The sequence below is a fragment of the Setaria italica genome, chromosome V (assembly GCF_000263155.2).
Source record: "Setaria italica strain Yugu1 chromosome V, Setaria_italica_v2.0, whole genome shotgun sequence".
NCBI classification, from domain to species: Eukaryota; Viridiplantae; Streptophyta; class Magnoliopsida; order Poales; family Poaceae; genus Setaria; species Setaria italica.
In genome coordinates this window covers 44,543,740-44,555,528 of record NC_028454.1, presented here as the reverse complement: position 1 = coordinate 44,555,528, position 11,789 = coordinate 44,543,740, and the positions used below count along the sequence as shown (strand labels likewise).

The following is an 11,789-nucleotide window of genomic DNA, read 5'->3' as shown; positions in this document are numbered from 1 at the left end:
TATTGATAGGCTCAGCTCCGTGCAAGTAGCAGCACAGTGCAGCATGCATGCATGAAAAGGTACGACCAGGGCAGCGGAGACCCATTTTGCAAGTTGCTGGTGGTGTTGTAGGCTCCTTTTTGGACCGCGTAATGGGAATATGTTGTTTCACTTGTTTGGAGCTGCGCCAGTTGGGTGAAGCCCTACCGCCGTTTGAAACAACGGTAAGGACCCCTTCGCTGTTTTAAGGTCCTGCTGCCGTTTTCATCCGGCAGTACACAACAGTACATACCAGCCGACACTATCACCGTTTGAAACGGCGGTAAGGATCTATTTTTGCAAATTTTTGATTCAACCATATAAACAAATTTGTAAAAAGAAAATATAAAATAAAAAAAATTCTAGAATGGTTGAACCGCTCGGCCTGGTCCAACACGTGCAGGCCACATTGCTCTTGGAGCCCACAATAACTGGGCAGCCCATTTTTCAACGGTTCAACCCCCCCACGGGCTCTCGCGACCACCGCCGCGCGCCGCTGCTCGCCGGCGGCATGACGCCTCGAGCGCTGCTCTCCCGCCTGCGCCTCGCCCCTCTCCTCCACGACGGCCACCACCTGCGGCGCCTTGTCTCCGCCGCGGCCGCCTCACCACCAGACGAGGCGCCTCCCGGTGCGCCGCCGCCGCCGCCCTCCAACTCCAGGCTCTTCGTCGCCGGTACCACTCTTCTCTCGCATCCGGGTTTGTCTCCCAGCCGGTCGCCGGTTGCGTCATAGCTCCCAGCTTACTACGTTTTGGTTTCCTGCTTGCCCGCGCAGGGTTGTCATGGTCCGTGGACGAGCGCTCCCTCACGGACGCCTTCTCCACCTTCGGCACCGTCACCGAAGGTACGAAACAGATTCGCAAACTGGAACCCTCACTGTTACTTAGGAACTTAGGAATGCTCTATTTGGGTGTGGTTGATAACCTCTCCGCGTTGGGATTTTTGGGTTCGGTTCGAGTTCAGATGGTGCGCGCGGTAGGTGTTCGACGAGATGCCGTGGAGGCCGTGAGTCACTCCATCGCGCCCAGACCCGCGAACTGTTCGATGAAATGCCTGTTAGGGACGTGGTCGCCTGCTCGGCAGTGATCTACCAGCATGCAAGGAACGGGTCATTCCACCAGTCAGTAGGGCTGTTTGTCAGCATGATGAGGGAGGGGGTGTGCCCAAACTCATTCACCTTGGTTGGTGTGTTGCTCGCTGCAGCTGGGCTGGGTGACGCTGTGCTTGTGGAGTGCATCCATGGATGGGCTGTGAAGAGTCGGCTGGAATCCAATCCTTTTGTTGCAACTGCACTGGTCGATGCATATGCGAAATGTGGGTGCCCTATGAATGCATGGGCGTTTTTCAGTAATTTGAGGGATCCCAGTGTGGTTTCCTGGAATGCTATGATCTCTGGGTTAGTTCACAACAATTTGTTTGAGGAAGCATTGTTGGTGTTTAAAAGGCTGTGTTGTTGTTTTGGCCTAGCTCCTAATAATGTTGTGACCATGATTAAGGTGGCTCAAGCTTATGCTGGTTGTGGTGACCTTGTAATGTGCAAGAGTGCACATGCTTATGCAGTTAAGATTGGCCTTGATTTGAATGTCTCAGTGGCAAACTCAATACTTGGCATGTACTTGAGTTTTGGTGGCATTGAGATTGGAAGAGAGATTTTCAGGAAAATCTTTGTTCGTGATGTTGTTACTTGGACAATGATGATGGGTTTCCTTCTTGAGCAGGTGCATGCTGGTGAAGTTATAAGTCTATTTGTTCAGATGAGGTCAAATGGCATAGTTCCTGACAGGGTAGCAATGGTCAGTTTGGTGCAAGCTTGTGCGCTTCTGGGTGATGCAAGGAGAGGGAAATTGGTTCATAATCAAATGGTCATCCGTGGTTTTAGTAGAGAGCTTCCGGCAGTTAATTCATTAATCACAATGTATTCCAAATGCAAGGATTTAAGTTCCGCTAGAGTGTTGTTTGACGGAACAAGGGAGAAAAGCTTAGTTTCATGGACTGCAATGGTGTCAGGGTATGTAGGAAGTGGAAAAGCTCTAGAGGGGATGCATCTCTTTGGTAAGATGAGGCGTGAAGATATTTTTGTGATTGATCCTGTGACGTTAGTCAGCGTATTGATTGGATGCTATGAGATTGCTAAGTTTGAGCTATGTGTTCAGCTTCATGGGTATAGCTATAAGTCAGGTTTATATCTGCATAGACCTGTCCCTAATACTCTCATGGCAGTTTATGGTAAGTGTGGATATGCCAGTTTAGCCCATAAAGTATTTGATGACATGATTTCTCGAGATGTTGTCTCATGGAATACTATGATATTATCCTATGGCATAAATGGCCAAGGAGAGCAAGCAATAGCACTTTTTAATGACATGGAGGAATCTAATGAAGAGCGAGACAGTGTAACATACTTGAACACAATGCTGGCATGTAGCCATTCTGGACTAGTTGATGATGGTTTGATCATATTCAGGAGAATGATTAATGAGAAGCGCATAAATCCGTGTCAGGAGCACATCGGATGCCTAGTAGATATGTTGGCAAGAGCCGGTCGCTTGGATGAAGCAGCAGAAGTGGCTAGCTTGACTACCAAAGAGGGAGAAAATTCTTGGAAGGCTTTGATGGGAGGAGGTCACCTGCATAGTGACACAGAGTTAACTGAAGTTGCTGCTGAGAAGGTGCTGAACAATGAGTCATTTGATTATGGCCACGTGGTGTTACTTTCCAACGCTTATGCATCAGCTGGGAAGTATATTGTTGCCGAATCTATCAGATCCTGTTATTCAAAACAAACAAAAAGGAAGACTCTAGGGGTTAGTTCCATTGAGGTCATGCCATCCAGCACAAGATAGCACTAATATACTTATCTCGATGGAAGGGAAAAGATATATGAGACAATTACCGTCCACTGTCTGTCTGAAGCTAGTGGGGATATATTTTAGGCATGGGCGATGGAGTTTTACTTTGCAGACAGCCAGGAACTCCCATGTGATTAAAAGAGGCATGTCAAGAATGAGGTTATAGCATGGTTGATGCAATGGAGACTTGCATTGGTCCTTGGATTGCTACAGGTTATACAATTTTCCATCTCAATTCTTGTTTGGTTGAATCAGGAGGCAGGAGCCTTACGTCATGTGAATATGCAGTTTATCTGATGCTGACCCAACAGAAAACTTGTTGACTAGCCATCATTTCAGTTACATCTGTCGTTTTGTTTTTCCTTACTCCTCGCTATGCTAACCAATCTTTGAATACACGCATTAATCGAATTTTTTTTCGAATTGAGGCGCACCCCCCATTTCCATTTACTGAAATGAGAACATGGTTACAGGCTTGCAGCCTATGGTTCATGTTTCATTGCAAAGAGTTGGTACAAGGCCTGAGATACTATCTGTTGAATTTCTGAGAGTACTTGAGTTTTGAACAATCTATTAGGGTGCAGCTCATCCATATGACAATGTAGCTTGTGAGTTGTGCCATACAAGTAGTGCCTACGCAATTGCAAAGCGATAAGGTTGATTTTACTCAAGTATTTGATGAAATTTGTGGGTCATGCACATCCATAGATCAGGTTTATTGCAAATGTGCAAGTATTTCTGCCACATCTTGCATATTATTTGCGAGTCCCTATTTATTAGCCACTTATAAGGTTTAACTTGGGTGTCTGTTCATGTCTCTTTTTTTGCAAGAAAGTTCATGGAATAAATTGTGTGGTTATACCTTTTTGTTTTAAAGTTGATATCATTAACATTAATGCATCATGTATGTTGCTGTGCAATTAGCCTACTGTCAACAAAACCAATAGTTAACAATATTGACACTAAAATAGCTACACTTAGAAAAACTTTGTTTGTGTTACTCCACAGATAGCTATCAACACTTTGTACAAAAATAAGCATTTAATGGTCCTCTATTCCATTGCTGCATGTAGTTTTGTTCATCCACATGAGTTGCCAGGTCAGTGTTCATATACTTGAAAACGAGAGGGTAGAGTTGTTTAAGTGTTTACCCAATTAAGCTAGTGTGATAAGAGATGGATTCTTTTATACCTTTGCCCTATGTGCCCCCACAAATTTGTAAAAATTTGCATTTTTTTAGGTTTGAATAATTTATCGAAGTTATATGAGGAGATTTTTGCTTTTGCAGTTAGAATAATTTATGACAAAAATTCCGGAAGGCCAAGAGGCTTTGGATTTGTTCACTTCTCAAATGATCATGAAGCTAAGTGTGCCAAGGATGCTATGGATGGAAAGGTATAGCTTTGTAGTTCGGAACACATGTCAGCAGTTGCGGTTAGAAAGGATTCAGCAAATGAATTTACCTATGTTAATTCTACAGGTAATGCTAGGGCGGCCATTGCGAATAAGTTTTGCTCTTGAAAAAGTCCGTGGCGCACCAGTGATTGTTCCCCGACTTTCTACGGTGAGGAAAATTTAACAGTTGACATGTTCACTCCCTTCCTGGAAACAGAAACGTGGCTGTTATTTACAACTTGATCTTTCAGTGATTTTTTTACAACATGGCGCACCAGTGATTGACTTTCTGTCATATGCATATCTAAAATTTTTTTACAATTCAAATAAAATCTCTGTAAATTGTAGCGCATTGATCTTTTAGTCACATTGGCTCCTGCCTCTTGCTCTTTATTAACCCTCAGTTCATAAGTTATTTAAGCTCATCTGCTTGTATTGGCCCAGCAGAGCTAGCTTGAGAGAGATGAATACTAAGAGCGTCAGCAATTGGTGGGAAATACTGTACTGAGACAAGCTACTTTCGTATTAAAAAAATCATTTGATGGCTAAACTGCTGTTGACTTATCAAACAAGCTGCTTGCTGTCTCATGCCCTTCCTGAGTTTCTTTTCCCTTTTTTGTCCTTTTCAAGAGAGGTCTACTTGCAGCTCTGTGATAGGTTACCCATACTGTACACACTCACCTAAAAATTTCAAGTAAAATTTGAAACATGATGTTATTTGGCAATGGCGATTTTAACTTATTCAGATGCACTATTAGGTTACATGTTAATGGAGCCTACTGCTTTGCCCAATTACTTCCTGTAAATGGGTATTTATGATTAGTTGTGTGAACCTAGGTCCCAATGCAATACACAGTAAAGTGTGTGAAGAAATTGGTGTACTGTCTGTGCTTACATTACATGCTACACATATTACAGGCACCCTTAGCTTCTACTGAAGCATGACAGACTTTTCTTAGGTTATATATACTATCACACACTTCATGGAGTTCCAATATAATAGACCTTATTTACTGTTGTTGTTTGGCCATGGCTGGCTGAATTGTAATTCACTTCTTCTCTAACGTTCATAAGATAACATGTTACTATAAAGCATCTTACAAACTGAATCTTGTTTGTCACTGAGTCTGCATATTATAAATCGCCCTTGAAATATTCATTTGCTGGCTGCACTTGTGACGATCTCGATTTCTGTAGCTGCTTCTTCCTTGGCATGTTTTTTTATGGACTCGTCAACATGGAGCGACATGGCCTTGTATTGATAGTAGTGAGAGCATGTAAGGAAGTAGAAAAGGTTCAGTACTCCCAGGATGGCAATAAAATAATAGTAATAGTCAAGTTTGCCATTGTTAATATTGTCTGTTAACCAGCTTGTGTGACCATGTCTGGCGGTAACCTTTCTGGTGATGTTTACCAGTGCAGTACTCAAGTAGTTTGCTGCAGCTATAGCACAGAACAATAGGGATCCTGCTAGGGTTTGCATATGCTCTGGAAACTGCTTATTGTAGAACTCTATTTGTCCAACTGCGATGAAGGCCTCAGCAATACCCATTAAAACCAGCTGAGGTGCAAGCCACAAAACTGTCATAGGTGACATACCTCCATTAGACAAAGCGGAATCCCTCCTTTTATGCTCAACAAGTCCTGCTACCACCATAGAAATGGGAGAAATCACCAATCCCACACCCTGTCTCTGTAGAAGTGTAATTCCACCTTCCAACCCGGTCAGTTTTCTCGCAAGCGGTACCATAAGTTGGTCGTAAATGGGGATGAACACAGTTAGGGCGATAAGTGATATCGATACAACAGAGCCTGCAGGAATTTCAAAGTGTGGCCCTAGGTGACTGTCCATGGTAAACGCTTGCAATATTATAAAGGTGAATTGCTGAGCCATTGCAACGAAGCATAGGATGCCAGAAAAACAAATAGGCGCAATTCTTATCAAACATTTGACTTCCTCTATTTGCTGGATACTGCAAAGTTCCCATGAGTTTCTTGCAGAACCGTCATCGTTTATATCATCATCCCGCATAATTGCACCTTTGTTCAGAAACCTGAGAATGAATAGAGGTTTTGACACATCAGACAATCCTAGCATGTTCCCGACATTCAGTCATGTATCAGTCTACTCACACTACATCCTTGCTTGCATAGAACATGGTCTAAAATAATCTCTATGTGGCTTGTATGTTATCTGAGATTACATGGATTTCATCAATTGGGCTAACTCAGTTTGTTTTGAGCCATCTTCGGCTCGAATTTGGGGCCTATTTCTTCAACTGACGACTGGTTTCATTTCAGTTTGTTAATCAGACAGATTCACTTGCAATTAGGAATTTAGGATACATAGTCCTTACTCCCTCCGTTTGAAATTATAAGACGTATTTCATTTTGTTAGGACAAAGCTTTGATTGACAATTACTCCATTAATGTATCACCATGTGATAGAAAATCATAACCATACATAAGTATTTATTAATATGAATCTAATAATATTAAAATTATGTCAAAAAATTATGTATTGATGGAGTAATTGTTGATCAAAGTATTGTCCTAATGAAACAAAATACACCTTGTAATTTCAAACGGAGGTAGTATGACTGGAACACCTGCTGTTCTATTCCAGCTTTTTAGAATAGCAAGGAAATATTAATATTGTGGCCTTAGCCAGATTGATCATTGAAAATTGGTTTTGCTTGGGAGAATCAGGTTGCTTTCGGAAATATTTCAGCATGAAACATATTTTCAGACGTGTGTGATACATTCATTGTGGCTAGTCAAAGCTTTTGATCTGTGCATACCATACTCATATATAAGGGTGATATATATATTTCACCTGAATTGTGAAGTTAGTGGCAGTCTGAAAATGCGGTTGCCCCTTGTGGGAGGGTTGTAGAGCATCAACTCTGGTTTGTTTATGTCATGAGAACATGAAAGATTGAGTCTTCTCTTTTTAAATGATGCCACAAAAACTTGCGCAATTCCAGAGAAAATGCTTCCCTCTGGTGGTACATGGACATAAAGTCTGGCACCGGCGAAGAAGATGATAATTGCAGAAAACATGAAGAATGTGGGTATGCCAAATCCTATTGCCCAGCTGATGTTTGTCTGGATGTAGATGAGAACAGTCATAGAGAACACCAGGGCAGCAGTACTTGTGCTGTAGTACCAGTTATAATAGCTATTTAGGCCCTTTCGACTCTTTTCATCAGTCTGATCAAATTGGTCTACTCCAAAAGGCAAGCTGCAGGGCCGTATTGCTCCACCTCCAATAGTTAGGAGCCCTAGGGAAAGGTATAACACTCCCAGCTGGAGTGTTGATGGACTATTGCAGTGTCCACCTAATTGGGATGTTTGGTTGCATAGCTCCGGTTTGAGGGCTGGAAGTGATGCGGTCAAAGTCACTCCCAGTATCCCCTGTTTTTGTTGGACAAAAACACACAGATTAGAAAGAAGCAATACACACTTCCATCAACTTTTGGTATTTGCGACCATCTACTAGAAAAATCAACACAATTGTATACCAAGTGAGTGCAGATGTGCAATCCAACTACATTATCTTGATCTAAAAGAGTCGAATTGTGCATCATGTGCTTATTTGCACTTAATCTACATGAAGCACTGTATAGGGTGGTTGTAGCATGATGTTGCAGGGAAATATGAGTAATCTATGGCTGTGAGCCTGTGACTCCTTACAACAGTTCAAACTAACAGAACCAATTGAGGTTCATTTATGGAGCCTTGTACTAAAACTGACAGCTGATTTTTTTTCATTTCATTTGTGTTGACGAGCAGGTGAAGTGAGCAGAAGCTTTTGTCGTGGCGTGGCGTGACTGATGGACATACCAGGAGGGTTGCGAAGCACCCACAGGCTAGTGTTTTGAACCTTCCCAGGTAGGAATCAGAGATGAAGGCGCCCAGCAACGGTGTGAAGTTCAGCGTGGCGAAGAAGATGTTGGTTACGTTCGTCGCCTGGAGTTGCCCGATGTTGAAGCGTTTCACAAGGTACGTTGTCAGGTTTGCTGCCACTCCGAATGAGGCTGCCTTTTCGAACGTCTCGTTTGCTGCACATCAAATGAGAGAGCTATTCAGTACATACCTTTTGAATCGATTCGTGTAAAGAAGACGGCAGCCGTCACCAGTGTGCAGTTACAAAGTGCAAGTTTTGTGCCTACAGTATACTGAATCCATCAAGTGGATAATTCAGGTCGGTTTTCAGGGTTCCATATCACAGCAGGAGCAGTGAGCAGTCTGAGACCCCAGGCTTCCAGTATTATCCAGCATGAGAAGATGAAAACTCCATGTCAAACGCTCGTACCATGCTCGCCCCATAAAGAAAGTAAAACCGATCGAACCTATGATGAAGGGCATGCACTTCCACCCCTGCGGCTTCTTCTTCCTCGTGGCCGCCGCCGGCTCACTCGCACGGCCGTTCTGCCTCGGCAGGGCTCCTCCCTCCTGTTCGGCAGCCATCTCAGTGCCGGTTTCCATGGGATAAAATGGCAGCGCGCGTTCCAAAATACCAGCACCGTCCGTCTATATAACCTTTGTTCTGGCTGCGAGGCAACGGGCGGCGTGTCATATGTTGGAGATGGACAGCGGCAGCACCAGCAGGCCATGGGACCACGCTTGTTGCGTCCGTATGATGTGATCATCAGCGTCGTTTTGTGTTGACGTTTAGCCGTGAGATGTGCTGAACGTGGTCCTGGTGTGTGTACGTCTGGGTTGTGGTGTCGGAGGAACCGGGAAGATGGTGCGGGGTGGTGCGCGCGCGCGCTCACATTTCAGTGAGTGGATGGGAACAGTCACGATGTTACCAGTTGGGCCCGTAAAGAGAATTGGACTCGGTGAGGATAAAAGTTTTGGGCGTGGCGCTCGAGGACAAACACTATCGGAGGAGCCTGCAAAATGGTGCCGGCCGGACCACAAAGGCACCAAGCCAGAAGATCGTGAAAGGCGCGGCGACGGTCAGTCACATTGTAAGCCGTAACCAGATGGGCCTGAAAAGATAATTGGGCTTGGTGAGGACAAGCTTTTGGGCCGAGCCATAAAGGCCTAGAGAAAAGAGAACAAAAGAATCATCATCATCCATCTCTGTTACGGTCTCTCTGCTCCGCCCGTCCGTCACGCTCACGCATTTGTTCTTTTAGAACTGCAAGTGCAAGGGGCCGCCATATATAATCTTGCCCGTTTGTTTAGCAGGAATTGAAACCCATTGTAGGAATTACATTCTAGACATTGGATTCCACCAGAAACGAATTACTTAGAATTTAATTCAATTCAATTTTTTTTGTTTGGGTGTTGATGGAATTCTTCTCCATGAATCAAATTCCATATTTTATTTGGATAACTAAATATGAAATTTTTTTAAGTATGACTGTATACATATCATGGTGTTCCACGTCATATCGTAGAGCACCTCGACAACCTCGTCAAAGTGGCCGCTCTGAACCCGAGGGCTAACCATGGTGTTCCACGTGACGAGGCCGCCGTCCAGCGCATCGGTGGCGCTGAAGAGCCGCTGCGCGTCGTCGACCAGGCCGAGACGCGCTGCCACCGGACGAAAAGGACAGAACAGGGCCCGGTCTAGGACCACGCCGCAGGAGCGAGTGCTACCGCGACCACCGCCGCACTGCGAAGTGCAGCAGAGGAGCTGCTCGCCATGGCCGTCAGCGGCTCGCCGCCGCAAACCTGCTGCGTGGCTACCAACACCACCATGCAAAGGACGGACTAGGCCACACGTCGCTCCGCTCGGGTAGTACTCTGGGTCGATGTACCCGATGGTGCCGGCGGTGACGGAGGACGAGGCGACGGCGACCGCCACCGCGCCGCCACTGGCAAGGGAGAGGCCGAAGTCGGAGACCTTGACTGTCCAGTCGTCGTCGAGGAGGATGTTGGACGGCTTCACATCACGGTGGATGATGGCCGGCACGGCGTAGCAATGCAGGTACTCCACGTCGCGCGCCGCGTCCAGCGCCACCCGGAGCCGCGCCTCCCACGATGCGAACAGCAGTGAGCCGTTGGTGGCACCGCCATGGAGGTGGTCCTGGAGCGCATCGTGGGGCATGAACTTGAATACCAGGATGCGCTCGCCGTGCTCCTCGCAGAAGCCTAGCAGCTGCACCAGGTCCCGGTGGTTCAAGTGCGACAGCAGCCGGAGCTACGCTCGGAACACGCGCTCCGCGTCGAACCGCCGCCAGTGCCACGCTCGGCACGCTTGATGGCGAACTCGCGCCCGTCGAGGAGCTTGGCGCTGTACACCGACCCGAAGCTGCCGCTCCCTATCTTCTTCTCCTCCGCGAAGTCACCGGTGAGGCGCGACAGGTTCCGGAGAGTAAACTTCTCCGCCGCACTGTGAGGCGGCGCTGCCACCATGGCTGCCACCTCAACCACTACCATGGCCCCGCCGTCCACTGTGAAGCAAGCATTGCCCACCACCCAAACCAGGTTGGGATTGCCCGCAACTTGCAGATCCGGTCGCTCAACACGCAGATTCGGTCGTCCTCTACGTGGATCTAGCTGCCAGCCATGATTACGACCTTAAACGAGAGAGGGAGGTGCCGGATGAGAGGTGCCGAAGGAGGGGGGCATGGAGAAGGGGCCGTGGCGCGGGAGGAGGCGGCGTGGGGGGAAGGAGTCTGGGGAGAGGCCGAGGAAACGATTTCCAGTTTTTTTTCAGAATGTGTGGCATGCAGTGGTGGAATCGTGAGGAATCATCATTTCCAATTCCATGTGCAGCCAAACAGGTCGGCCTAGGAAACGAATTACAGTTCCACTTAATTCCTGCAAAACAAACGAACTCTAAGTGGTTGTTTGGATCAGTCGAATATAAACCCGTTTTAGTAAAGCCATGTCCCACTCCCTAATACAAACGCCGGCCGGCAAAGCAACTAGAGGTCTTTCAAAAGACAAAGCCATACTAGAGGAGTATATCTCAGACACGGACCCTGCAGATTAAAAGGCGTCGTACAGCTAACAAAAAATCAGTTTAGGAGGCGTTCCTTTGCTTATTTTTAGCACGTGTCACATCGAATGTTTAGACACTAATTAGGAGTATTAAATATAGACTATTTATAAAACCCATTACATAAGTGGATTTCTAAACGGCGAGACGAATCTATGACGGAAAAACTTTTTGTCCAAACACTAATTGGTCGTGTATTAGCAGACGATATATATATTGGTTCACGATGCATTGCTGCTCGAAATCAAGATATTGGAATTGGATTAGTTAATCGATTCATAACTGCCTTTCGAGCACAACCGTTTCGAGCACAACCAATATATATTAGAACCCCCTTTACTTGCCGGAGCACATCTAGGATCTGTCAATTATGTTATGGGCGGAGTCCCACTCATGGCGATCTGGTCGAATTGGGGGAAGCTGTAAGTATTATTGCGGGTCAATCAATTGGGGAGCCAGGGTACTCAACTAACATTAAGAACTTTTCATACTGGTGGAGTATTCACATGGGGCACTGTCGACCTTGTACGATCCCCCTCGAATGGAAAAATCCAATTCAATGA

The 11,789-nt window shown here is 45.8% G+C and overlaps 3 protein-coding genes across 5 annotated transcripts; 1 reads left to right on the top strand and 2 right to left on the bottom strand.

Moving 5' to 3' along the window:
- The first annotated feature begins 381 nt into the window (after positions 1 to 381).
- On the top strand, positions 382 to 8,493 carry LOC101777883 (28 kDa ribonucleoprotein, chloroplastic). 2 transcript variants are annotated; one of them, XR_001164111.3, is made up of 6 exons: positions 382 to 692; positions 794 to 862; positions 982 to 3,080; positions 4,156 to 4,262; positions 4,348 to 4,431; positions 8,058 to 8,493. XR_001164111.3 is itself a non-coding variant. In XM_004970966.3 (5 exons), the coding sequence occupies exons 1-5, from the start codon at positions 386 to 388 to the stop codon at positions 8,064 to 8,066; spliced, it is 576 nt and encodes a 191-aa protein (XP_004971023.2). In that variant the 5' UTR covers positions 382 to 385; the 3' UTR covers positions 8,067 to 8,468. The 2 variants fall into 2 exon arrangements, 1 of the variants encoding a protein (XP_004971023.2); XM_004970966.3 differs by lacking the exon at positions 982 to 3,080 and having other exon boundaries at positions 8,058 to 8,468.
- On the bottom strand, positions 5,119 to 8,816 carry LOC101778552 (protein NRT1/ PTR FAMILY 2.13). 2 transcript variants are annotated; one of them, XM_004970967.3, is made up of 4 exons: positions 8,618 to 8,816; positions 8,109 to 8,326; positions 7,099 to 7,679; positions 5,119 to 6,316 (listed from the first exon to the last, which is right to left on the bottom strand). In XM_004970967.3, the coding sequence occupies exons 1-4, from the start codon at positions 8,751 to 8,753 to the stop codon at positions 5,419 to 5,421; spliced, it is 1,833 nt and encodes a 610-aa protein (XP_004971024.1). In that variant the 5' UTR covers positions 8,754 to 8,816; the 3' UTR covers positions 5,119 to 5,418. The 2 variants fall into 2 exon arrangements, with proteins under 2 accessions (XP_004971024.1, XP_014660781.1); XM_014805295.2 differs by lacking the exon at positions 8,618 to 8,816 and adding an exon at positions 8,438 to 8,526 and having other exon boundaries at positions 5,124 to 6,316.
- A 418-nt stretch (positions 8,817 to 9,234) lies between these two features.
- LOC101779242 (putative serine/threonine-protein kinase-like protein CCR3) lies at positions 9,235 to 10,661 on the bottom strand. The gene is made up of 3 exons (XM_004972247.1): positions 10,466 to 10,661; positions 9,648 to 10,373; positions 9,235 to 9,317 (listed from the first exon to the last, which is right to left on the bottom strand). The coding sequence occupies exons 1-3, from the start codon at positions 10,659 to 10,661 to the stop codon at positions 9,235 to 9,237; spliced, it is 1,005 nt and encodes a 334-aa protein (XP_004972304.1).
- Positions 10,662 to 11,789: the final 1,128 nt, after the last annotated feature.

Excerpts from the sequence above, each read along its gene's own strand:
- LOC101778552 (XM_004970967.3), bottom strand. The coding sequence starts at position 8,753 with ATGGAAACCGGCACTGAGATGGCTGCCGAACAGGAGGGAGGAGCCCTG. Across the intron at positions 7,680-8,108 it reads GGTGCTTCGCAACCCTCCTG|GGGATACTGGGAGTGACTTT; the intron begins GTATGTCCATCA and ends CAACAAAAACAG. Across the intron at positions 6,317-7,098 it reads CCACTAACTTCACAATTCAG|GTTTCTGAACAAAGGTGCAA; the intron begins GTGAAATATATA and ends ATTCATTCTCAG.
- LOC101779242 (XM_004972247.1), bottom strand. The coding sequence starts at position 10,661 with ATGGTAGTGGTTGAGGTGGCAGCCATGGTGGCAGCGCCGCCTCACAGT. Across the intron at positions 10,374-10,465 it reads CATCAAGCGTGCCGAGCGTG|GCTTCTGCGAGGAGCACGGC; the intron begins GCACTGGCGGCG and ends TGCAGCTGCTAG. Across the intron at positions 9,318-9,647 it reads GACGTGGAACACCATGATAT|GCCTTTATGGCTCGGCCCAA; the intron begins GTATACAGTCAT and ends TCTTTTCTCTAG.
- LOC101777883 (XM_004970966.3), top strand. The coding sequence starts at position 386 with ATGGTTGAACCGCTCGGCCTGGTCCAACACGTGCAGGCCACATTGCTC. Across the intron at positions 863-4,155 it reads CTTCGGCACCGTCACCGAAG|TTAGAATAATTTATGACAAA; the intron begins GTACGAAACAGA and ends TTGCTTTTGCAG. Across the intron at positions 4,263-4,347 it reads AGGATGCTATGGATGGAAAG|GTAATGCTAGGGCGGCCATT; the intron begins GTATAGCTTTGT and ends TTAATTCTACAG.